At 40.5% G+C, this 27,173-nt stretch overlaps 1 protein-coding gene across 1 annotated transcript in view; it reads left to right on the forward strand.

The window, feature by feature from the left end:
• col12a1a (collagen, type XII, alpha 1a) overlaps positions 1-27,173 on the forward strand; it is a 270,018-nt gene that overhangs the window by 15,198 nt on the left and 227,647 nt on the right. Inside the window, exons 3-9 of the mRNA XM_060831214.1 lie at positions 5,766-5,882; positions 15,532-15,675; positions 16,876-16,932; positions 21,205-21,468; positions 21,810-21,974; positions 23,090-23,263; positions 25,038-25,328. Of these exons, the coding sequence (XP_060687197.1) occupies positions 5,766-5,882; positions 15,532-15,675; positions 16,876-16,932; positions 21,205-21,468; positions 21,810-21,974; positions 23,090-23,263; positions 25,038-25,328 (1,212 nt within the window). The remainder of the gene's footprint in view (positions 1-5,765; positions 5,883-15,531; positions 15,676-16,875; positions 16,933-21,204; positions 21,469-21,809; positions 21,975-23,089; positions 23,264-25,037; positions 25,329-27,173) is intronic.

A 27,173-nucleotide genomic window follows, 5' to 3' on the forward strand; every position in this document is an offset into this window, starting at 1 on the left:
TTGCTTTCTCCCACAGTCCAAAGATGTGCAGTTTAGGTGGATTGGACATGCTAAATTGCCCATAGTGTTCAGGGATATGCAGGCTTGATGGGTTAGACATGGGAAATGCAGGGTGACAGGGATGGGTGGGTCTGGATCTTCAGGGAATTGGGGTGAACTCAATGGGCCAAATGGCCTGCTTCCACACAGTAGGGATTCTATGTGCAGAAAGGAACCCATCAGTCTTTTTAGACTTCTGTTCTAATTGGCAATATCTTTATGCAACCACACTTAGTAATGTCTAAACCCAAACACTGAAAAATTCACTTTAGTCCTTTCAGTTTTGTCAGATAAGAAATGCAGATTGTTTGTCAATGTACTTAGACGGGACCACTGGATTTACAGCAGTTGGAGATGCTCCAATTGGCAACAAAGTGCACTCACCCTCCCTGACTGAAATTAATGACCTAAAAAGGCAAGACCCACTTCCTCCAAAGCCACTGGTTAAATGGGGAATCAAAACAGTCGTGTTGTTTGACTTAAAGTTACGCTTTTGGAAAATCCTCATTGAAATGATATAAATGTGGCATGTTCTAATTAATGCAAAAAAGACCGAGTTTTCCTTTTGTGGGTCCCTATTGAAGTAAGATATTTTATCCAAAATGTTTATGAAAAACCACTGATACAGAGATCAAAGAAAATGTTTTAATGACTTTGCTGTACTGTTGTGCTGCCACTGACGAAAAAACACTAAATGTTTCATATCATAATTAAACAGAACACTGATGTTTTATAGTAAATTTGTTAAATTGCTCCCAACACTGGCTATAAATTTTATAGGATGATACTGTGCAGGAAGTCTAGCTAACCAGTTAGATTCATTCACCCATACAGTCCTACATTTCTTCCCATTAATTCCCTTTGTTTTTATCTATTGAAGTTCATTCCAGATGATAAGGACATCTTTTGCTAACCAAGTGAAATCTGTGGATCCTCCCTACCAGTGGGAACAGTTTTTTTCTTATTTACTAAAAGTGTACCCTCCCTGATTGAGCACATAAATAAACATACCAACCAGTGGTTGCTTCAGGGCTGAAGTCATGACAACAAAATCCTTCGGTCACTGAGATAGTGGCAGGATGTGGAAGATTTTGAAATGTTTCATCGTGGTTTGCCAACATTTGGGAATTGTTTAGAAATGATTTATTTTCCCTTTAATCAGCAGGAGTAATTGCAGGCTTGCAAATCTGTCTAATCTTATAGACTCATGCTCTTTTTCTCTCAGCAGGGAATCACTTTAATTAAAACATATCAATTCAGATTTACCAGGGGTGTGTTATTGTGTGTGTGAATGGCATGAACAGCTTCACAAAGTGTAACATTCGGTGTTGGCGAAAGGTCTAGAGTTTCAAGGGGATTTGGAATGTACTGCCTGGGAGGGCAGGAAACCTCACAATCTTTTATAAGTACACTTGAAGTGTCATAACATTCAAGGCTATAGGCCCACTGCAGAAAAGTGGGACTAGAGTGAACATAGCTTTGGCAGTACAGATTTGTTGGGCCAAAGGGTCTGTGTCCACTGTACCATTCTATGATTTGGATTTTCAAAGGAGGAACTGAGGCTGAAGCTGCAGAACCTTCTCTGATGCAAATTCTGGGAAACACCATGAGGCAATGTCCAACACAACCAGCTGCAAAACTGTAAAGGCTGCTATGGCAACTCCCACCTTGAAGATTCGGATGAAGATTATTCCTGGGAACACCACCAGTGACGGACAAAGGGACAGATACACGGGACCCGCTTCGTCACCTTATATGTCAAGACAAGGCAGCAGAGTTTGAACCAGTGAGGGGAGGGGGCGCGCAATACCTCGTACTCGCGCTCTGCTTGTGTCACGCGCTTTCGCGGGGACGCGCACATGGGGAGGAACTGCCAAAAAATGTTTTCTTTCTGGGGGAGGTTTGTGCTAAAAGACATCCCCCTTCTGATAGTCAGGGAAAGTTAAGATCTACCAAAGTCATTTCTTGAATATCTTTGAAGGGAAAAAAAGAGACATTTTATGCAATTGCATTTATAACACGAAAACACATCCCATTGCTTTACTGATGCTGTAGAGACTGATTATTTCAGCCATCATTTTCAAGGGAGGCGCCAACGCTGTTTGGAAACAGTAGATTGGGGTCTGAGTTCTTGGGCAAAATCCTGCGAATGCGTTAAGGAGGAAGGATGGTTCGAATCAGGAATCTCTGAACTCATTGAAAAGTCGGGTGGAGGGTATAGCTCCCCGAATGATTGGAGTGGTGGATGAGATGTGCTTGCATTTGAATGAATGTCAAAAGAACGTTGCTTTTTGTGCACAAACACACAGAGGAATAATTTCCCTGTAAACAAAAAAAACCTAGATGTGCTAGACTCCCTCTCACCCCGCTAGAGAGGGGACAACAGCGCAGATTGCGAATATGTGCGTGTGTGCTTCGTGCGATTTTAACCGTCGGATTTTCCACCGAGAAGCGGAATCCTTTAGCCCTCAGCTCTGTCCTGGGGCTGACAGACAGGAGGTGCTGAATACCTGGACTCACTGACTGCCATCCCTCTGCGAATCACTTGCCCCAATTTAAAACAAAAACACACACACCCAGGTTGGTAATACTGCTTTTATTTCCACCTAACAATATTTTAATAACAACCACAAAAAGTGTTCATTTAAAAAACTCAGCTCAGTTTTCTGTACCTTTGCATTAAATTTGTCCTGAGCTGTAGATCTTGGAAACAAGAAGGATATTTTACAATGATATTCTGTCCTCCTATACACTAACTACTTTGGAATCCTTAAGCCACTATCTTTCTTCACATATTAACTGCATTTTATACATTTGTATTAATAATGTCTTGTTGGAAAATACAGCATGTTTAATTTGCCTCCTACTTTCTGACAGCATGGCATTTTAAATATAAGAATTATTAATTACATTTGATTTCTTTACTTGCAGCCAAAGTTTAGGAATCAAATATTTTAAGAAAAGTGACTCCAGAGTTTAGACTGTAATGCACCCCCGTCTCCTTCTTTGACTGATTAATAAACATATCTTATCCCAATTCAGGAACACTCTCCAGTTCTTGTATACTTCAACATCGAGAATATCATTATAAAATATGTGAAACAGTCTTTTGTGTTCAAGCTTTCACTGTGTGAGGGTGGAAACTCCTGTTCCTGCCATCAGTCTCAATCTGCATGAGTGTGAGACACTAATTAATGTTACAACATCAGTCTCTAATCAGAATTTTAAAATCCATTTGTCTCCGAATGTTTTATTTTATTTCTATTTATAACTTTTGTTACAGTGCTTCTGTGTGTATAGGGATCCCTGTATTTTGCTAGTGTCTGGAATGGGGAGGGGGTCGGCAGGGGAACATTGTCTGAATCTATGCGGGGGGAGGTGACTTATTATGAATCTCTGGGCACTGACCAGATTGAGGTACAACCCGGCCTTTACTTGCAAAGCCACAATTTGCTCTCCATCAAAATCCCAGGAGAGCAACATTTTAAAGTAGTGAAAGATAGAAACAGGAGGCCATTCAGTCGATCTATGCAATCCTATTACTGGATGGATCTATATCTTAACCCCACACACCTGGCTTCATCCTTCCTTCCGAATATCTGTGCCAAAATTGAACTTCAAGTTTTACATTTTAAATTGCATCCATTCCATTCCTTCCTTATATCAACAGATTTTGGTGGAGGATGTTTCAGATTTTCAATATTGTTTGTCTGAAGAAATCACATCTGAATAGCATCGCACTTATATCATGCCTTGCTCTTTCCCTTTCTCCAGCAGAGAAAATAGCTTCTCTGTATCTGCCCATAGAATACCTTGATGATTATATCATCATGTGGAAGTACAGAACTTGAGTATTTGTCAAAAAAAATAGAAAAGCTGCCATGTTTTTTATTTTGTACCCATCAGGAAAGACGTAAGAACACACAATTTCAAAGGCAGCAGTAATTTGTGCACTGCAGTAATTCACCAAATATCCTTAGACAGCATCTTCCAAACCCTTGACCAGTTCCATCTAGAAGGACATGAGTAGCAAATACATGGGAATGCCATCACCTGCCAGTTCCCCTCCAAACCACTCACCATCCTAATTGGAATATATCACCGTTCCTTCAGTGTAGCTGGGTCAAAACCCTTCAATTCCCTTCCTAAGGGCATTTTGGGTCAATCCTCAGCAGGTGGACTACTGAAACTATTCTCTTTAATGCACAGAAAGGACAATGCATTGACAAGTTTTCCTTGTAGAATACAGAGGTCCTTGCCTATGAATAACAATCAGGCAAGTTAAGTTAAAATGCTGGTATGTAGCATGCATGGGCACAGGGGAGAAACAAACTAAAATAGATACACGGTGAAATACAGGCAAACTCTGATCATATAACAGAAGTACTGTTGTTCGCAACACCTGCATTTCTTTGTGAAGGTCCGCGTGAATGTCTTGCAGTGTCTCTGGCTGTGGATTATGTGATTGTGAAAAAAGCTTGTCTGTTCAAATGTGAGCATTTCAGCAAGATCTCTCTCAAACACCAACAGGTGCTTTGAAGATTGCCAGTGTGTGGCCTGGTGTACAAATTAACAGCATCTTCTTGTGATTTCTTTCAATACAGAAGCTTTAGCAAATTATCAGAAGATCATACAGTAATGGTGTTTATGTGTGTGCATCTTTAGGCAATTTAATTGTTCAACTGGTGTTTAAACTCAGAGGACTTTGCTTTCTTAACTAAAAAAAGTTTTATGTTTTAGAAAGAAGTCAAAGTCAGTATTTTGTATTCACATTAATGCTGATCTTAAACATAACCATGATTTTCCATCATTCAGGTTTAATCTAACACCAGATCTACAATGATTATAGTAATTAATTAAATATAATGACAAATTGATTAAAATGATGTTCAATGTTATACACATTTATTAATTCTAGTGGATGAGGACAACTACCATTAGTATTAAAGTAAAAGTTACAAAATCTCTTTGTGTTTCGAATCAGCTGTCAAAAATTGCTTTCGTGAAGTCACTGGAAAATTTGAAATTACTTTATTTGGCTGCTGAATTCCTTTTTGAATTATATATATATAAACATAAATGAACAACCGTTTGCAATTAATCTTTCAAGATTATTGGAGATGACGTTGCACTAATTGGACATTCTGAAATCCCTAACTCTTGGGCAACTTGTGAAGTCTCAAGTGTTCTATTCTGGCAAGTAATTTGACAAGCTTTGTATTGAGTGCAGCAAGCATGTAACGATCAAAACTTGTCCCCAGATTGAGTGTCAGATGTTCGCCTACTTTTGGATTAGTTTGTATCTGTGTAGCTGCTCTATTTGTACTTGGGTGTGTTAATAATTGTTGTATTATCCTTTTCTGTTTTCTGCTGCAACTCGTGAACTTCCCTGATGGTGCAAAACCCAATGTCTTGTGCTCTCCTTGTGCTGTTTATATTTTATGTTAATATTAATTTGTGTTTGCGTCAGCTTTTGATATTCGTGTTATATGGTCCTCTCTATCTACCAACAATAGACATCAAACTCCGAATGCTTATTGTTGGAAGCAAATTTATGCAAAGATGTAGGTTTCGAAATGCTTATAGCTGCCATTCGGCCAACTCTGCTTTTAAGCATTGCAGTTTGAACCATCTTTTCATAAAACAATTTATTTTGCTTTTATCATGTAGCGGGAATCCTACCTGAGACTAACGTCTTCTTGTTTGTGGCATTCTTCTCTCTGCAGTGGAGCCTCCTTCACAGTTGAAGTTTAAAATTTTAACTGAAAGTAGTGTTCAAATGATGTGGAGACGCTCGCCCAGCAGAATACAGGGGTACAGGCTTACGCTAGCACCCACCACTGGTGAGTAAATGTTGCAGCAGTCGGCACTGACTGATCGGTGAACTTCCATTGAAATAGAGTTGCATTTCAATTACAGCTTTTGGGAGATCCATGCCATAAATCGGTGCCACTTGCCCCAGTCCCACAATAGTTCTGGCTCAGGAGGGGGCCATTCGGCCCATCGTGTCTGCGCAACTCTCCAAATGAGCATCTCACCCGGTTCCACTCTTCCTGCCTACTCCCACACCTCTGCATGTTCATCATTTGCAAATAAACTTCAAATTTCCTATAGACAACCTTGATTGAACCTCTCCTGAGCACAAACAGGCAGCACATTCTAGACCCAAATCAGTTACTGTGTGATAGAAATGGTTCTCGTATCACTTTGACTTTTTTTCAATCAACTTTGAATATGTGTCCTATCATTTGCAATCCTTTCTTGGGTGGGTATATTATCTCTCTATTCAATCTGCACAGAGTTCTCACTATGGACTATTTCAATTGGATCTCGTGCCAGCCTTCTCTTGTCCAAGGACAGTAGAGTGCCAACTTTTCCAGTCTATCTATATACAGAAATTCTCATTCCTGGAACCATTATCGTAAACCTTTTCTACACTCCCTCAGCTGCCTTCACATCCTTCTGAAAAAGTGATGCTCAGAAAGGGATACTATGCTGTAGTTGAGGCTGATGTGGTGTGTTGCACAAGTTCAACAGCACCTCCTCACTCTGATCCCGTTAATAAAACACATGATATGGGTTATGTTTAATAACTGCTCTCCTAACTTGGAGAAAGTGAGTGCTGCAGATGCTGGAAAGTGGTGACATAAGCACATATTGCACCCAGGTTCCTCGGTTATCCTTCAATTTGTACTGTCTCCCCATGGTCTTTCTACCAAAACATAACATGCTTCTCTGTAGAGGTTCATCTGCCCTCCCCCCCACTCCCCATCCCAACTGTGCCATCTACCCACTCCACAATCTATACCGTCCTCACCATGGTTTGTAATATTTCCATGTTCTACCCATGGATCCAAACCTCTACCATTCCATGCAAGACAGACAAGGGCAGGAAGGCTGCTTTTGTACCTGAAAGGACATTTGAGGCTCACTTGGAATTTCATGAACATTTTCCCTGATGAAAGATACTGTCAAAGTATCAAAGTGGGTCTTCAACTTGTAATTATTGAAATTTTAGTCCAGATTCAGTTAACAGCAACCTCGTAATGTTACAGTTACCAAGTCTCTATAGAGAGCCCTCTACAAAGTTTATAAAGCATTTCATAACTACGAAAAATCATCAGTCCTTTTACAAACATGTTCTGCCCACTTTACATGTACATTCCACTGATTCTTTGAAAGGAGTACCCGGGGCTATATTTATGACAGTGGAACTCCTTGAAAGAAATGTACTTTTATGGAAATGGTGGACATGTTTTCTTTGTTTGCAAACTGCAATTTTAAAATGTAAAATTAGCAGATCCTTGTATTAATATAATAGCACCTTCAGTGGTTCACTAACAACATAGGAAATCAGGTTGCATTTGAAGAGAAAATTTTTTTTTTGCTCAGGCAGTAAAATCTGCTTGACAAAATATTTTGTTTTTTTTCTTAACTATTTTTCCCTTCTTCTGGTGGTAATGACCCCTTTTTGGGAACTGCTTCCATGGTTACTGGTAGCTCTCTGACTTGGCTTAAAAAATGTGTATGAATCTAGCTCTTGAATATGGACTGCGCATCATTCCTCTGGCAATTTGCCCCACAAAACCCAGGCAAATTATTTCCATTTTTAACTAAATTTATTAGTTGCGCAGTTTGCGTTGTTTCAATTAAGTTGGTTTGGAATGGGCTGCATTTTTTTTATGATTGGCTTGTTGCTCCTTCCTTTGTAGATATATTTTAACTGAGAGTGATGAGATCTGTCAGAATGTACAATTTGACAAAGCTATGTGAAAACAGATGGGAATGTGGACTATGACGTGGGTTGACTGAGGTACAATAAATGGTTGGCATTCATGTAGCTCCTGAAAGCAAAAAACTTGCACATCTCTGGCCTCAACATTGAAGCTTGGCAAACTGTTCCATCACGAAACTTGGAACATTAGGAATAAAGTGAGATCCATTTGAATAATCCATGAGGAATCACTGATGGGGATTGTGGTTACACTCCACTTGGACTATTGTGAGTAGACCTAGGCACAGCACCTTACAAAGGGCATATTGGCCTTGAAGCGATGTTATGAAGATGTGGGTGGACTGTACCTTTAAGAGAGTTTGAAGCTAGCAGAACTATCTGACAGCACCAAGTCTTCTCATTTAGGTAACAATGTAACACTTGGTTAAAAGCTAGATTCGCTGGGTTGCCTGGAGACAAAAATAGATTTGAATTAGACCAATCAGTTTAAATTATACTCCAAAAAAAACAAACTTGAATTTAGTATCTTGTCAATCTTAAAAACCAATGACACGATCTGATGCTTTGAGGAGGTATAAGACTGAAGAAAATTAAACAGTAGGGAGGAGAACTGCCCTGCCACCAGCATGTAGAGACTGCCCAAAAATAGCTCTCCTAAAAGTACCATTATCGATCCATGACCGGTGAAGTATAATCCCTAAGAAGAAAAGAAGACACAGGAAGATCCAAATAGAATATCTGACACTGTTTTGAAAACTTGAATTTTTGGTAAATCTTAATTGGCGGGTTTTATTGGGCTACTATTATAGAAGATAAGGTAAGTGATAAGTTAGAGGAAGGAGTTGTAAATAGTTGTTTGGTAATTATTCTCTGCAAGACTTTAAGAAATAAAGTTATTAATTTTTACTTTAAATAGTTCTTAGCCTCTCTGATTTTCACAGATTGCTGCTTGGAATAACACAGGAGGGTTTACAGGTAACAGAGAATACAACATAGGTTTTCAAGACTAATACCTGGATCTCAGTTGCTAAGTGTTGAGAAGAGGTTATGCAAACTAGGCCTATTTTCTCTAGAATTTAGAAGGTTAATGAGTGATCAGATCAAAGCTTTCAAGATATTAGCAGGAAAAGACAGGAACCGATAAACTATTTTCACTAGTTAGGGGTTCTACAAATAGGTTGCATAGTCAGAAAATCTCGGGCCAGAACGTTCAGGAGAGATGTTAGGAAGCGGTTCCGTGAATAAAGAGTGGTAGAGATTTGGAACTCTCTTCCACAAACAGCAATGAATTCTAGATCAGTAATTTTAAGTCTGAACTAGACAAAGTTTTGATAAGGAAATGGGCCAAAGACCAGTCTATGAAGTTTGGCCACAGATCAGCCATGAGCTCATTGAATGATGGGACAGGCTCAAGGGGCTGAATGGCCAACTCCTTTCTTATGTTTCTGTCTGATGATTAAATACAATATTGTAATATACCTGGAATTAGCACAAAGCATTGTTTGATGTGAGTAAAGGCAAAAAGTTAAAGTCTCAATTTTCTAATATAGTTACATCTACTGAGGTTGTTCATTGACAACAGAGCCTTGCTAATGATCCTTGTATGTATGATTTATTTTTTAAAAATGTGAATCATAGATGTTTTATCCTGGCAATCGATCAGATTCAGAGTGAGTTGAGTTGGTTCTCAAAGAGATCCAGAAAGGAGAAGAATTGATCTTCTTGGGGATTTTACATGGGGAATAAAGGTATTAAATCTTAGAAACTGGAGGATGCCATTCATCCCTCTATCCTATTCTATCATTGAATGAGATAATGACTTGACTGTATTTTAACTTGATCAATCAAAATTAGCTGCATATTCCTTTTGTTTCTCTGTGCAGAAAACGTTTTGCCAATCCCATTGAAATTCTAATTAACATCTAGTTTTTGTGTAAGAGAATTGTATACTTCTAGCAGCATTTGTGTGCAGAAGCATTTTCTAAACTCTCACTTGAATGGTCATCCTTTTCCTAAACACCCTCCATACAAAAGCAGTAGCTTGAAAACCTCAATCATTTCAGCTCTGACCTTCCACATTTCATGGGGCAAAAGCCTATTTGATGCAATGACACTTCACAATCTATTGCTTGTCACCTTCAGTGAATTCTGCTTTTGATCCACATCCCCATCAGATCAACAGGCTCAAACAAAATTAGCACTAGGTAAAGCTTACTTTGCTTGTCCTCATGAGGTTGTCAGTGAATGTAAAACATGCTCATAAAGGGCAAAGGTGGAATTTGCATTTTGCACATGAAATCACAAACCTATTTCTCTCAGGTCCATTCTGGGACTGAGCACTTGATTCACATCAAATCGGCCAAACTTGTTCCCTTCATTACTTCATCACCAAAAGTGATGTTCATAATGCAATCATACCCCTGAAATCTTCATTTTCTGGTGTTGAAAGTACTGTTAAAATGCACCCACTGGGGAAGAACTTGATAAATCCCCAACATCTTTGAAACAGGAGGATTTTGCATTTTGATCTGCAAGATTGGGAGCATTGAGTGAGCTGTCAGTCATCACTGACGACATTTTCCACTTGCAGTCCAGACTGAGAGGGGAAAAAAGTACCGAATGCATAATTCCATTTCTGATTCTGTAATAGGCATCACATGAACTACTGCTGCTGATGTCTAGACTAACTTTTGAAATTAGCATCCTTAGGGAAATGCTTTCAAGTTCATATCCTGCTCATTGCCACTGATGTGATCTCTGTCATGTACTTAGGGACCTGCTTCTTTTCATTTTGGTTTTACATGTGGTCTCTATTGTGAGAAGTGAGAGCAAAGTAATGGAATGTAGGCAGGATTCCATCATCATTCTTCCTAATGCATATTCCTTACAGCGCTGAGCTGCCGTGTTGGTTTGGGAGGGGAGGTGGGGATGAGGGAAGGTAATAATCTGTTCCAGATGTTGCTTTTTCCATTGCATTTGAAAAAAAAAACTGAATAAGTCTTCAGTATGAAATATAGGCATCTACAGAAGGAAAATCAAAACGTTGAGAGAAGCCATTGAACTGTCACTTCTCAGCCCTCCACATCTGACTTTGATCTTATTGTCAGATTGAACTTTGAACTTTCCAATGATTACTTGCTTCTTATGTTCTTTAAACAAAATGGGGACAAGGTTAGGAAAGCTATTGTTACTGAACATAAGAGCTAAACTTGATCTAGGTTTGATGTTTGCAATGCAAGTTGCACTCTTAGTCCTTTTGAATAATTTTGACTCACTGGAGTTACAGTTACATTTATGGGAACCAAATAGTTCCTAATTAGATTATGGATTTTGCTTGTTGCAAATCTTTGGGTTACTTTGAAGTATTATTTGGTTTTATCTTGTCCAGCCTGTAAATCATTTTATAGACCTTGACAGAATGGTCCCTTCAATATCCCCTTTGAAAAGCAAGTTGTTGGCTTCCCCTGTCCTCTTTTTGCATTTTCTCCAGTATGCCTGTACCAGGTTGGTTTTTACATGTGGCTGGATTGAACCCCAGACCCATTGTAACTTCACCAACTTAATGAAACTTTATCCTAATCTCTGTGACTTTGTACTGCACTTTTCTGTCGGCATAGCTTCATTGTGGGCTCCTTTAAACAATCCCATGATGCTTGGAGCACTTAATTTGGCATCTGAGGCTGCTATCCAGTGTGAATGGCCTCCTGATTATATGAACTATCATTCTAAGGTGTTTTGCTAACTTTTAAATTGATAGTTAATTTCTCTTTATTTTGTGCATATTTGCCAATCAATATTTATTCTTTTCATTTTGCAAAAAATATCTTACTCCTTTCTTGACATCTCAGTTGCACCGTAATCAAAATCTCCTTCCATAAACCCCTAGATACATCAGCGTCTTTTACTTATTTACCTGTTTTGGGTTTATCAGCACATCAGATTGCTTTTTTAGTGACCAGACCAGTTGGATAGAACTTTTGAACACAAACCAATGGTCATAACTCAGGACCTAATCTGAAAAATCTCATAAACCCCAACAAATATTTACAGTTCCTGTTTTTAGACCAATGAGAATCTGAGACCCTGTTCTACATTGGAGTCCTGATGCTTTATAGTTTCATAAAGAACCTTAGAAGATTTATGCCAAAAACTTTGAATGTTCAATGTTGAATGTTAATCAAACAAAAACCAAAGGGAATTTATCAAGTGAAGTTTTCCCTTTTTGTGTCCACTTTGGCTATCACATCAAATTACTATTGTGAAAATGTCCACACTCCACCGTTACCTATGTCTAAACTGCCTGAATTAAATTAAGTATTGCTTTTAAATAACTCCAGGTCCAGAGGAACAGCAATAGTCAACGTTCTTTGATTTTGATTTGATTTATTATTGCAGTGAAAGTTTTATGTGCAGTACAGGTAGATCATGCCATAGAAGGTGCATTGGGGTAATAGAGTGAGGAATACATTGTTACAGCATTAGTAACTCTCATGATGATGGGCAGTGCCTTTATAAATCTCTCTTGTAATCCTCAGTGCCTTTAAATAAAGCAGCATGTACCTGGCTGAAAGGATATATTTGTTTTACAGATGAGCATTGAAATTAGGAGCAGGAGGAGGCTATTCGGCCCTTTGATCCTACTTCACCATTCATGATGATCATGGCTGACCACTCAACTTAATAACCTGTTCCTGCTTTTCCCCAATATCTTTTGATCCCTTTAGTCCCTGAGACTTTGATCTGTGGTTCTAGACTCCTCCACCATTGGGAAGATCCTCCCTGTGCCTACATCGTCTAGAATTTTCCTTTTTAGCTTTCACTACTCAGAATACTCTAGAATACGGCCATCCTCATTATCATTGGGTTTTGGAAAATAATCATCTGATATTCTTTAAAAAGCTTACTTTTCTAAAGCCATCTGTTTTGTTACTTTTGTCCCTGCAATGAGATTGCCAGCCAGTCCTGGATTTAATCATCTCATCGCTACTGGTCTCCAGACAATCAGTGTTGTCTCATATTTTTGGTGGTTATCCGGTTGCAAGATCCCGATTTAGAGATATATTTTTCAAAGCAGCAGTATGTCATAACACACATAATCACAAAGGGTTTAATCGTTTTTACTGTTTGCTTGGCAAGTCTTGCAGTGACGCCATTGATGTGAATTTTGATTTTGGCCAGTGCTCTGAAATGGTGCTAATACATGGCAGTGCATCACACATCTCTACATTTTTAAGTCCATGGAAGTTAATTGTCATCACCTGTTGCTGTACTATTGCATATAGTCACGCTTTACCGCACTGCCATTCAAACTAACAAATGATTGCAGTCCTTCAGGTAATTTGCAATTTGTTTCTCTCCTCAGCCTCACTCAGAGCAAATCTATTGATCGGTTAATTGATCAGCTTGTCAAGAGGGCGATGGGGGGGGGGGGGGGGGGGGGGGGGGGGTTGATAGGTTGTAGAAGGAAGTATTCGACTATTGTTTAGAGTAAGTAGATCAGGACAGCATTTTTATATCCTGGCAAAGCTTGGCACAAAATTCCCTTTGCCTTCAGACTTTTTGCTTCTTAGAAGTTACTATATAAATGCACATTGTTGCTAATGCACTTTGACGACTTAAAGAGAATGCTAGTCATCACTCAATATGTAGAAAGTTGTCTGAATACTACGGTCATTTTTGGAGGTGCTGCAATTCCTCCTTCTTGACCCCTGAGGCACCACAATATTTGTTACAGCCTTAGTCTGAAAATGGTCAGAAGAACTGAACTCCAAAGGTGAAATAAAACTCTTGGCATCAACTTCACCAACAAGCTGATTAGTAACATTTGTTACACACAAATGTCTAAAATGAACTTCTTCAACGGGAGAGGATCTAACCATCACCCCTTGAAATTCAATGGGATTGCCATTACTGATTCCACCCTATCAATGTTCTGGAGGGTTTACCATAGACAGGAAATTGGATTGGACCAACCATATAAGTATTGAGGCTTTATGTGCAGGTCAGAGACATTTTCCAATAAGTAACTCACCTCCTGTAGGGTGGGTTTGTGGAGGGAGTGGAGTTTGCTGTTGGGAGCCGGGAAGTGGGGCCGTTGTTGAGAAGCAATGAGAAGTGGGTAAAAGGTTGAGATGACACCTTCATCTCCATCTGATTGCAAAAAGATCTGTCCAGATGCTAGTCCCTGATAGTGATCCAGAACATCATGTTGAAAGGTGTGCGCATGTCACTGGTGATTGAGGGCAGAATCTGGATAGCTCTGAAGGAGTAATTTGAGATAGGCATATGCTGGGTGTAGTATCCTTGTGAGTAACAGGTGACTTTAGTGCCCTAAAGGATAGTAGTGAACCAGATGAGATTTTACAACAATTGATAGGAGTTATGTCATAGAGTCACGAGATATACAGCATAGAAACAGACCCTTCAGTCCAATTTGTCTATGTCGGCCAGATATCCTAAATTAATCGAGTCCCATTTGCGAGCATTTGGCCCATATCCCTCTAAACCCTTCCTATTCATTTACCCATCTTACTTGCTTTTTAAATGTTGTAATTGTACCAACCTCCACCACTTCCATTGGCAGCTCATTCCATACATGCAAGCCATCACCGTTTTTTTCCCTTGATTTTCACAGGATTGAAATTATACAATCTACACTATACAAATGTTTAGAACATTAGCCTGAGGTTCTGGATTCCCAGTCTAGTGACAGTACCACACACCTCTGCCTCCCCTCTAACTCCAGAGTTGAATAGCTGGCTGACATTCCTCTTTGTGGATATTTAAGACTGAGATAGATACATTCCTGATTAGCTGGGGAATCAAAGGTTATAGGGAAAGGGCAGGAAAGTGGGCATAAGGACTGTCAGATCAGCCATGATCCTATTAAATGACAGAACAGGCTCAAGGGGTCGAGTCGCCTACTCCTGTTTCTATATCTTATGGTCTCATTCACAAATGCTAGATCGCATCTGAGGCTATTTCCACATGTCTGACTGAGCCATTCACAAAGCCAGCAATAAACTGGATTGAAAACCTGACGCTGAGAGTCAATTCAAGAGGGCAGATTGGTTGACTCCAGAGTTCCTAAAGTGCCTCATAATTTCCAACCCTGTTGATTTCTGTTGTGGTGCTATCTGACCAATATTTGTCTGTGGAATGCACCCTGGAAAAAATGGGATTTTGTTCACGTGCATTCTCTGTTGTGAGACTGACGGGAATGAGGAACATGCCTGTTAATTTCCCAACCTGCTTTCGCAGCATAAGGTTTCTCAAAGGGAGCCTGCATTTGCAAAATCCATTCTACCACTTTCAGGAGAGGATGGAGAAAGGAAAGGGAAAATGCATTGAGGAATGAAACATGAGTAAAACACATCCTTCTGAGCTGAAATCTCTTTGCATTTTTCCATTTTCAAACCTATAAAGTCTCTCTGTATTTATTGGGTGTTAAATTAATTATGGGTAGTGGTTGCTATGGTGCAGCTCAGAATCTTTTCTATTATATATTATCGTAACTGATTCTGCCAGGAAGTGATAATTGTTATTTTACAGTGACTTTGAATCCATTAGTTTTCTTCCAGGTAGGTCAGGTTAAACTTACCTATCAGAGCTTATTGTAGATTTATAAAACACACAAAAAATATTCCATTTATTCCTCAGAATGACTTTTCTGTCACTCACATATCTGTCGCATTACTGTTGTGATTTTTAATGTATGTTTTACGTACCTTTTAATTGGATCATTTGCTCTTTTCCAGTTGGATCTGCAAAGGAAATGATATTACCCCAGGGTGCAAGCAAAACAACGTTAACAGACTTAATTCCTGACGTGGAATATGTGGTGACGTTAGTTGCATTTGACCGTTCATCAGAAAGTGTACCAGTTTATGGACAACTTACAAGTAGGTGCAAACTGCAACTTAAAGCATATATATGGATTAAGGGTATTCAAAATATATTGGTACATGCATATACGCAATCGTTTATAATGTGTGCATGCTGTGTTCTATTTATGACACCTGTTACACTAGTTAATGCTCAGATTAAAGAGCACGGATAGATATTTTGGTAGGAACCTAAGGACTATTAGCTCAAATTCTATCAATGACCAATTGTGAAAGTGAACTAAATAAACCCGTCCTTTTCTGGTCCAGCACCAGAATAAAAGAAAAATATAGACTCCAAAAATTGCTGAATTGTTAAAGAAAACCTGTCTGGTTCAATCAATTCTTCAAAGTTAAAAATCACCCAACACCAGGTTATAGTCCAACAGGTTTAATTGGAAGCACTAGGTTTCAGCGCGCTGCTCCTTCATCAGGTGATTGACAACCAGCTGGTGAAGGAGCAGCGCTCCGAAAGCTAGTGCTTCCAAATAAACCTGATGGACTATAACCTGGTGTTGTGTGATTTTTAACTTTGTACTCCCCAGTCCAACACTGGCATCTCCAAATCACAAATTCTTCAAGGAAGGGAAACTGCTGCCCCCTTTTGGACTGTGTGTGAACATTTTCATGCCCCCTCATCGTTTATTGCAGATGAATACTGTGAGACTCCCAGCTGCCTCAGTAAGTAGATTGTCAGACTCTTTGCCTCAGTCATGGGTTTGAGCCATGCATTGTCTGCTATATGCTTTTAGGGCTGTTGAGATGGAGTGGTGTTGTCCCTGTCTCTGGGCTAGAAGGTCTGGGTTCACATTCTCCATGCTTCAGAGATATGTGTCATAGCATCTCTGAATAGTTGGTTAAAATATTTACAATCAGCTGCACACATGTTTATTCGCTTCATGAACCAGCCCACATAATGCTGTTGAGTCCAGGGTTAAAGTTGCTAATCACACAACTCCAAGTTACAGTCCAACAGGTTGATTTGGAAGCACCAACTTTTGCAGCACTGCTCCTTCATCAGGTAGTTGTCTGCCTGAAATGTAGTGATTCCAAATCAACCTGTTGGATTATAATCTGGTGTGGTGTGATTTTTAACTTTGTCCACCCCGTTCCAACATGGCTCCTCCACATCAGTCCAGGGATGTATAGTTGTGGGTTTATTGTCAGAAAATGAATGAACATATTTGCTGGTTTATGTATTTTTTGTTTCTCTCCTAGTTCAGTCAGGTCGTGCACCAACTAAGCGACCGAAAAAACTAGAAGAACTTTCCAAAAGTAAGTTTGATGGGTTTATTTTCAGTCTCCTTAGGTACACGGAATGTATAGAAACACAAGCAAAGTCAGCAATAATGTGTCATAATACGATCTCAGAAGGACAAGGGCAGCAGATGCATTGAACACCACCAGCTGCCAGTTTCTTTCTATTTCACTCACCATCCTGAATTAGAAATATATCGCCATTCCTTCAGTGTTGCTCAGTCAAAATCATGGAGCCCTCTCCTTAGCAACATTGTGGAGGTACCTGCACCCCAAGACCTGCTGTGGTTTGAGAAGGCAGCTCACCACCACCTTCTCAAGGGCAGGTTGAGATTATCAATACATGTAGTTCCCACCACTAATGCCCACACATCGAGAATCAATTTTTAAAAGGGCACACTTGATGTAATCCCAAAGCTCTTAGTATTGCTAGCATAACCATTTGGCATTTGAAAGGGCAAGTATGTCAGTGACATAGATCAGGGAATAGCCAACATTGCTCCAAATTGTACATGAGAATGAAGCCAAGTTAGGATTTCCGTTTTTGATTGTTGCCATCTGGATAAGGTTGTTCCCTGTGGCTCTGCATGTAGTGTTGTGTGTCAGAGTAGGAACTGGCTCCATTCTTGAAGGCTGAGAGCCAGTTGCTGTAGCATTGATGCCCATCGAGTTTTGCCGTCCAAGGTGTCACGATACATGTTGACCTGTCTTTGTGTTCTCATGATGTGAATGGAAGTTTACTAGGAGGTTCATGGGAGCAATGGGATCTTGGGGAACTTGTCCACAGAAGTCTGAAGGGGGCAGGGCATATTAGTAGGGTAAATAAGAAGGCATTTGGGACAATTTAGCAGTCAAGGCAGAGACTATAAGAGCAGGGAGGTTATGATAGAGCTGTACAGGTCTTTGGTCAGGCCACAGCTGGAATTCTGTATATGGTTCTGGTACCACACCAGAGGAAGAATGTGATTGCACTGGAGGGGGTGCAGAGGGCGTTGCCTGGGATGGAGCAGTTCAGTGATGAAGAGAACCTGGATAAGCTCAGGTCATTTTCTTTGGAACAGAGAAGGTTGAGAGGTGACCTGATAGAGATAGAAAAGATGATGAGGCAATGGACTTGGTAAACAGCAAACAGGGTCATTGAAAGGCCAGTTACAAGGGGACAGAATTTTAAAGTCAAAGGAAGGAGATTTAGAGGTGATTTAGGAAGTTTTATCACCCAGAGGGTGGTGGGAATCTGGAGTGCACTTCCTCAGAGGGTAGTTGAGGTAGGAAACCTCACACCTGTTAACAGTACTTGGATGAGCACTTGAAGTGTCATGTTGTTTGAGGTTTTGGGCGTAGTTTGGGAAAGTGGATTAATTTTGGGAGTAGTATTTTTTGGCAGTACAGACTGGGTAGACTGAAGAACCTCTTCTATTCTTTTTGAGTCTATGATTCTCAGAGAAATTAGCGTGGGTTGGCTTTTAGTCTGAGCTTTGAAGGAAATTCCCGAGCTTAAGGGCCAAGCAATTGAAGAGTAGGTCACTAAGTGATTAAAATAATAACAACATGCTGGATCTCATGTATAGATCTCAGCGAGCTATAGAATTGGTGGAGGTTGCAAATATCAGATATGTTTGAAGACAAAGATAAGAATTTTACAATTGAGGAGCTACTGGTTGAGAGTCAGTGCTGATCGGTAAGCACGGGGTGATGATGGATGCATTGAACTTGGTGCAAGAGAGTCTGGGCAGGAAGCTATTGGATGATTGCAAGTTTACAGAGCTTGGGAGGTGACAGGCTCACCAGTGGAATTTTGGAATGGTCAAGTCTATCAGTGACATAGATCAGGGAACAGACGACATTGCTCCAAAGTACATGAGAATGAAGCCATGTTAGTATCTCCATTTTAGGTTGTTGCTGCCTGGATAAGGTTGTTCCCTATGGCCCCAGGTCTTCACTTGTAGCGTTGTGTGTCAGAACAGGAACTGGCTTCATTCTGGAAGGCTGAGAGCCAGTTGCTGTAGCACTGACGCCCATCAAGTTTTGTTATCTAAAGCGTCAAGACACATGTCAACCAGTCTTTGTGTTCTGATGATGTTGTCATTTGTGGAACTTTTATACTGTGCTGTGAGATTAAGTCTCCAATCAGTGATACCACTTTGACAAAACTATGCGTTTAGAACAATCACTTACAGAAAGTGTTGGACACTGTCCCATCGAAAAGTGGGAGCTGGAATAAATCAGTGTTTTCCAACACATAAGCCACATGTTGTTAATTGTAAATCCAGATGTGGTTAATTATATTTCTGATTAGTATGTAATCTCGATACTCACATTTGCATAGTGTGTGCGTGTGAACTCTTAATCTTTGGCACGTTAGTTGATAAATCGCTACAATGAAAAGGAGAAGATGCAAATGCTTTTCTGATTGTTATGAGTTTAAAATGTCCTTATTGCTGAATGTTTATGTTCATCCATTAAGTTCGTTTTTAGTCTTTCATGGGATGTGGGTGTCACTGGTTGCGCTAACATTTATTACCTACCCTTAATTGCCCTTAAAATGGTCGTGGTGAACTGCCCTCTCGGACTACAGTCCATGTGATGTACATAGACCTTCAGTTCCATTCAGGTTGGAAGTCCAGGATGTTGACCCAGTGACAGTGAAGGGACAGCCACATTATTCCACATCAGAAAGGGATGTAGCTTAGACAGGAACTTACAGGAAGTGATGTTCCTACGTATCTGCTGCCCTTATCTTTCTAGGTGGTAGAAATTACAGTTTTGGAAAGTGCTGTTGATCGAGATTCATTGAGTTGTGGTAACACATCTAATGGATGGTTCATATCCTTGCTACTGTGTGGTGATAGTGGAGAATTCAATTGTTTAAGCTGATGATAAGGTTACCATTCAAGGGATAAAAACAAGGACTGCAGATGCTGGAAACCAGAGTCTAGATTAGAGTGGTGCTGGAAAAACAAAAGCCCTTTATCAGCAATAGATGGCTTTTGCCCGAAACATCAATTTTCCTGCTCCTCGGATGCTGTCTGACCTGCTGTGCTTTTCCAGCATTACTCTAATCTAGACACTACCATTCAAGGGGCCCAATTTGTCCTGGATAGTATCCAACCTCTTGAGTGTTATTGGAGCTACAATCATCCAAGCAAGTGGAAAGTATTCAATCACACTCTGACCTGAGATGACACCTTTTTTATACTGATTAAACCTTAAATTAACTTGGGGCAGTGACTTGAAAAGAATTCTGCAATATAGATTTTAATCACTTGAAACCTGCATCTCCACTCTAATTGATTGAAGACTTAATAGCCATCTGGGTTTGTTCAGTTCATTCGGGTCAGTTGTATGAGCGTTTGATCTTTTACTTTTGATCTTTTAAATTTTGTGTCTGATATACCCTCTCTCACTAGCTACTTGCAAAAGGAGCAGAGTTTTGTAAGCTTCTGCTTGCAAATAAACCTGTTGGATTATAACCCGGTGTTGTGTGATATTTGACTGTATATTTTGTACCTATTCACTTCCTTCCACTTCACCTGATGAAGGAGTGTGCTCTGAAAACTTGAGATTTTAAATGAACCTGTAACCTGTCCAGTCCAACACCAGCACCTCTACATCAAAACTATTTTCCTCATTCTTTCACTGTCTGCTCTCCAAATACTTTAAGTCTGTGTTCTCTCATTACACACTCTCCTGCCTGTAATTGTCTTTTTAATTGTTTCATTAAAACCTTTAAGATGTCAAGAACCCCAGACCAAGTTTCCTCTTCACTGCCTTAGTACCAAATAGAACTACTCCTCTTTGTTTAGTTTCTTCTCATTACCACTGTTTCTCAGCCCTGGGACCAATCAGATGAAGCTGCTCCACTCCCTTCACGTACTCTATACTTCACTATTGGCTGGGATGTTGTGTCATTGTATTTCCTTTGAGTGTTGGTGTTGTGGTTAATCCTCATTAAATCCTGCTGTCAGTAAAGCCTCCTGTTGGGGTGGCACGGTGGCTCAGTGGTTAGCACTGCTACCTCATAGCACCAGCGTTCTAGGTTTGATTCCAGCCTCAGGCAACTGTCTGTGTGAAGTTTGCACGCTCTCCCTGTGTTTGTGTGGGTTTGCTCTGCTTTCCTCCCACAGTCAAAAGATGTGCAGGTCAGGTGAATTGGCCATGCTGAATTGCCTATTAGTCCTACTGTTCAGAGGGAAATGGTCCTGGATGGGTTACCCTTTGGAGGATTGGTTTGGGCTGAAGGGCCTGTTTCCACACTGTAAGTAATCGAATCTCAATGTTTTATTTCTCCAGAGTGCTCAGCCTCTGCAATTGCCGATTTGGTATTTCTCGTTGATGGATCGTGGAGTGTGGGCAGGGCAAATTTCAGAAAAATCAGGGAATTCATCTACTCCCTCGTTTCTGCATTTGAGATTGGAGAAGATAAGACCAGAGTTGGAATTGTGCAGTACAGTTCGGACACAAGGACAGAGTTTGACTTAAACAGACACAATCGGAAGCAGGAGCTACTGAGTGCGATTACTAATCTTCCTTACAAGGGAGGCAATACTATGACCGGTACAGAACATTATTTTTATCTTGCTTTTAAGTACTCCAGCTATCTTATAAACCGTGATTTAAAGCCAATGTAAGATGAAAGGTTAGGTATAGATGCTCATTCAGTGAATGTAATGAATATTTGCATGTGAGTTGGAGGCTGAAATCTAATCAAGGGGTTGAGGTAGTTTATCAAATAATGGATGTGAGTTAAAGGCTTGAAATTAATCAAGGTTCAGGTCATATGGGGAAATGAGAATAACATAAAGGCATTAATCTCAGGAGAGCTGAAACATCTGTTGTGCATTAAAATGTATTGAATACCGTGACTGATTTGAAATTGTCTAATATTTGGTTTGTAGGTGAAGCCATTAATTACTTGGTACAGAACACCTTTAGTGAAACTGCTGGAGCAAGAAAATCCTATCCCAAAATAGCAGTCATCATCACTGACGGCAAGTCTCAGGACCCTGTGACAGAAAGTGCTGAAGCTCTACGCAATATCGGGGTTGAGGTATTTACATTAGGTGAGATGCTTTATACCTACAATTCTTTCTTTAACCCTAAACCCTAGCATTGCACGCAGACTGTAGAGCATGGAAAGGAAAATGACCATCCAGCCCTATCAACCTCTTCCTTCCACAGCCTGCATACAAACCTCTCTATCTGAGACTCAACATGGCTGAGTGTCCTGTGGAAAACGTCTGTAAAGTTTCTCGCTTTGCTGCCCAAGATAAATAAACTAGACTATACATTCAATCCTGCATCCAACCTTATATTCCCACAAGCTGCTGCTTTCTTTGGCATGATGTCTAATGTCTTACAATGTCCACATCTGTCCAAGACTTGAATAATTCTCCTATTTCTGGGGAGCCTCTCTGGCACCTTCTTCTCACACTCCTGGATAGAACACAAAATAAGGCTTGTTTTCTCAATTTGGAACTGTCTCCCTACCTACAGCCCCAATCCCCCCTCTCTCACAACCAGTCTGCCCTTTCATTTGATCCCAAGTCAGATGTATCATTGCTCATCATCACTTTCTTTTCTCATTCACTCCAGGTTTTAGTTGTGACACCTAATGCACTGTTCCTTCCTCTTTCTCTTTGTACTGCCTTCTGCTTGGAATTACGCTTTTCCAGAAATGAACTAGTGTGGAGCTCCTCAATGCTCTGCCTTACAGTGTGTAAATTGGCTGCTGCATTTGCTTCATTGCACTGGTGACTACACTTCAGAAGTACTCCATGGGTGTAAAGTGTTTTGGGCCCTCCGAAGGTTGTGAAAGGTGCTATGTAAATACAGGTCTTTTTCTCCCTCTTCTGTGTATGATCTAAAGGTTTCTAATTGCTAAGCCTGGTGGCACTCAATTTAGTTTTCCTTGGTTTGCCCTGTTTCTTGTTCTCGTTATCTTTCTGAAGTGAGGGCTGCTGAATTATGTCTGCCTGTGAATACTTTCTGTGCATTTTGAGATCTTTGGCTTTTTTTCTTATGAGTATGAGCTATGACAGAAACATGAAGCACTGCGAGCATGGATGATTAAACTGTCATGAAACATCACTTGTCGGCTTTCCTCCAATGCTATGCTTTGAAAGAATCAGTGCAAGCCTTTCTTTGCTCCAAAACCCTTTTGCTTTCTCTCCCCCAGGTATAAAAGGAGCTGATTTGGATGAATTGAAATTGATCGGCTCCTCCCCCCTAAACAAGCATGTCTTCAAAGTGGCAGACTTTGACAAGATCCAGGATGTTCAAAATGAAATAATAAACCTGGTGTGTTCTGGCATTGAGGAACAACTCAGCGATATCGTGAGTGGGGAGGAAGGTAGGATTTATTAATAAGAGGGAAAAAGCTTCTTCCTTTCCACTAGAATTAAACAGTAATTTTACTGGAGTGTCGGATGTTTATAAAATAATGAAGAGTGTAGATAGTTCAAAGTTTGTGAGAAGATTTGTAGCTCGGGTGCTCATTGTTGTGGTTCTGTTCGCCGAGCTGGGAGTTTTTGTTGCAAACGTTTCGTCCCCTTTCCAGGTGACATCTTCAGTGCTTGGGAGCCTCCTGTGAAGTGCTTCTGTGCTGATTCCTCTGGCAAAGGGGACGAAACGTTTGCAACAAAAAACTCCCAGCTCGGCGAACAGAACCACAACAGTGTAGATAGTATGATGGTAGTTGTCTTTTCGCTCGGGTGGTGAACTTCAAGACCGGGCAACATTTTTAAGGTGAGAGAAGAGAGATTTAAAAAAGACATGGTGGGCAAATGTTTTACACAGAGGGTGGTTCGTGTGTGCCATGAACTTTCTGAGGAAGTGGTGGATGTGCGTTTAATTACAACAAATAAAATACATTTTGATAGGTACATGAATAAGAAAGGTTTGGATGGCCAAAAGTAGGCAGGTAGGGCTAGTTTAGTTTGGGATTATGTTCAGCATGGACTGATTGGACAGATGGGTCTGTTTCCATCCTGTATGACTGTATGACTCAATATGCTCAAGTTTCTGCAGAATGTTCCCAGGGTTGTGAGATTGGAGGTGGGAGTTGGGACTGAAGTTTTTTCTGGATTTGCTCATGCATTGGGACTTTGCTGACTCAGCCAGCATTTATTGCCCATGCTTAATTGGCCAGAGGGCTGTTAAGAGTCAACCACATTGCCGTGGGTCTGGAGTCACGTGTAGGTCTGACCTGATAAGGACAGCTGCTTCCTTCCCTAAAGGAAATCAACGAGGCAGATAGGGTTTCCCCCAGAAATCAACAATCAGTTGACAATCAAGGGTTTGGAGGCAGGGTCACTTAACCGGAAATGCTAATTTTGATTTCTCTCTACAGACGCTGCCAGACCTGCTAAGCTTTTCCAGCAATTTCTGATTTTTTTTATTTACAGCATCCATAATTAATTAGTTTTTTTTTAAAAAATCAACAACAGCTGCATGGTCATTATTAAACTCTTGGTTCCAGACTTTTTAAAATTCAAATTCCAACATCTGCCATGATAGGATTGAACCTGGGTCACTAGAACCTTACCTGGGTTTTTGCATGAATAGTCTCCCCACCCAAGGAAATGGCTTAGAATAATGAAACAATGAACTGCAGATGCTGGAGATCTGAAACAAACCAAAACACAAATTGCTGGCGAAACTCTATTGGTCTGGCATGGACAATATTGCAAATCCAATGATTCTTCATCAGAATGGTTTCGTCTGTTGCCAATGCTGCTGTTGCAATGGCAGTCTCATGGAGGGGTGTTCTGATAGAGGTCTTTAAAATTGTGAAAGACCTTGATAGGGTAGATGTGGAAAAGGTATTTCCTTTTTTTGGGGGAAAGTCCAGAACCAGGTGTCATAAATAGGAGATCAACATCAATCAGGAATCTAGAATTTTTTTAAAATCAGAGTGGTGAGAATATGGCACACAGGGAATAGTTGAGGGAGTAGCCATGTGGAATATAAGCACTGGCATTGACCGAATGGTCAGTTTCTGTGTTGTAGCATCCATCCTGGTAGATGAAGCCAATCAAAGACCGAACTCTTAACATCTACATTACATGTTCAGAACATTTCTAGGGAAGTCTTTTCATGTTGTAATATTTTTCTACAATCTACAGTGGTGGAGCCACCTTCCAATCTACAAGTCTTGGAGATTGCGTCTAATTTCATGAAGCTTGTCTGGGATTCATCTCCCGGTCAGGTCACTGGTTACAGAGTCCATCTTATTCCCATGGTGGCTGGCATCCCGGAGCAAAGCGTCAATGTTGATGCCAGGACCAGGACAGCCGTGGTCAGAGACCTTACTGCTGAAACTGAGTATCAGGTTAATCTGTATGCCATGCGAGGGCTAGCATCCAGTGAGCCTGTATCACTCATGGAAAAGACACAGCCAGTCAAGGAGTCAGTTGGTAAGTTGCCATTATTGTCCTCCAAGATTCAGTACGCATTCAGCAGACCCATAGAAAAAATAACAAATTACTTCCCATTGTGGCCATGCACTGACACTGAACAAAGGGATAGAAAGATAGATAAGACTTTGCAGAAATGGTTTAAGAATCATATAACTCAGATGGTAACTCTTTTGAGGAGGATTGTCAACTGTAATGATTCATAGAGTGAACTAAACACAGGAACAAGAAGGAAATTGTTTTAAAAAGTGGAGTCAATGGGAGTTGGGAAAATTCTCTGTGGTCTTAACCAGCACAAGGAGTCATATCTAGAACAAGGGAAGTCATTGTGAATGGTAGAGGCCAATCATGCCAGGTCCAGGGTATCACTGCAGAGGTTTCTGAAGGTAGTGTTTCTGAAGGCACCCATCCTTAGTTGTTTCATCAATGATCTTCCCTCCATCATATAGTCAGAAGTGGGAATGTTCCTGAAGATTGAACAATGTGCAACAGATGCTAAAGCATGACCCAATGGTAGTTTTAACATGAAGTGGGAAGACTGTGGGTTGTGCCTTATTCAAACGCAGAGGACAATACAAAAAATAAGATGTGCTGGTACACTAACCTGTGCCATATAGTTGTGGTGCGTACTTCAAGAACTAATTGACAATGAGAAGGTCAGGAATTAGGCCCTGCCATCTTAAATGGCATCAGATGTTACACACAGAATCATACAGTACAGGAAAAGCCCTTCAGTCCATCTACCCTGTCACCAACAGTACTTCCTGAAGAAGGGCTCATGCCCGAAACATCGATTCTTCTGCTCCCTGGATGCTGCCTGACCTGCTGCGCTTTTCCAGCAGCACATTTTCAGCTCTGATCTCCAGCATCTGCAGACCTCACTTTCTCCTACCAAAAGTACACTGCCAAACATAGTGGTCCTGCTTTCCTCCATTAGGCCCATAGCCTTGCATGATATAGTTAAAAATCACACAACACCAGGTTATAGTCCAACAGGTTTATTTGGAAGCAGTGAAGGAGCAGTGCTCCGAAAGCTAGCATTTCCAAATAAACCTGTTGGACTATAACCTGGAATTGTGTGATTTTTAACATAGTCGACCCCAGTCCAACACCGGTTCCTTCACAACATGACTTGCATGACATGACCGTTTCAAATGCTCATCCAAGTACTTTTTGAAGATTATGAGAGCCTTGCCTTAATGACCCTCCCAGTTAATGCATTCCACACCTTCTGGTTGAAGCTCTTTTCATCAAATCTTCTCTAAACCTCCTGCCTTTCACATTAAAATTAGATACCCTTGTTGTTGACCCTTTGACTAAGGATTACATGAGCTTTCTATTCCCCCTTATAACGCCCCTCTTAATCTTATACACCTCCATCAGGTTCCCCCCTCAACCATCTCTGCTCCAGAGAAAGCAACTTGAGCTTATCTTGCCTGTCTTCCTCACTGAAATTCTCCATCCCAGACAATATCCTGTTGAGAGTCCTCTGCACCCCCTCCATTGCAATCACATCCTTCCCTCACAGTCTTTTCATCAGAATAGCACAGCATACAATCCTCTGATAGAGGTCTTTAAGATCATGAAATTGGAAATGAAGTGAAGGTATTTCTATTTGTTGGGAGGTCGGACTAAACTATCGTCAATAAATATAAGAGCATCACTAATAAATCCAATTGGAAGTGTCTTTACTCAGAGAAGGTGCGAATTTTAAAGTTGTTACTTCAGGGAGTAATTGACTTATAAAGCAGTCGACATATGAGGGAGAATGATTTGGAAGAACATGTTGATGGAGTTAAATCAGGTGGGAGGAGGACTATGTGACATCAACAATGATCAGATGGG

Source organism: Hemiscyllium ocellatum, chromosome 10 (genome assembly GCF_020745735.1).
Source record: "Hemiscyllium ocellatum isolate sHemOce1 chromosome 10, sHemOce1.pat.X.cur, whole genome shotgun sequence".
Lineage (NCBI taxonomy): Eukaryota > Metazoa > Chordata > Chondrichthyes > Orectolobiformes > Hemiscylliidae > Hemiscyllium > Hemiscyllium ocellatum.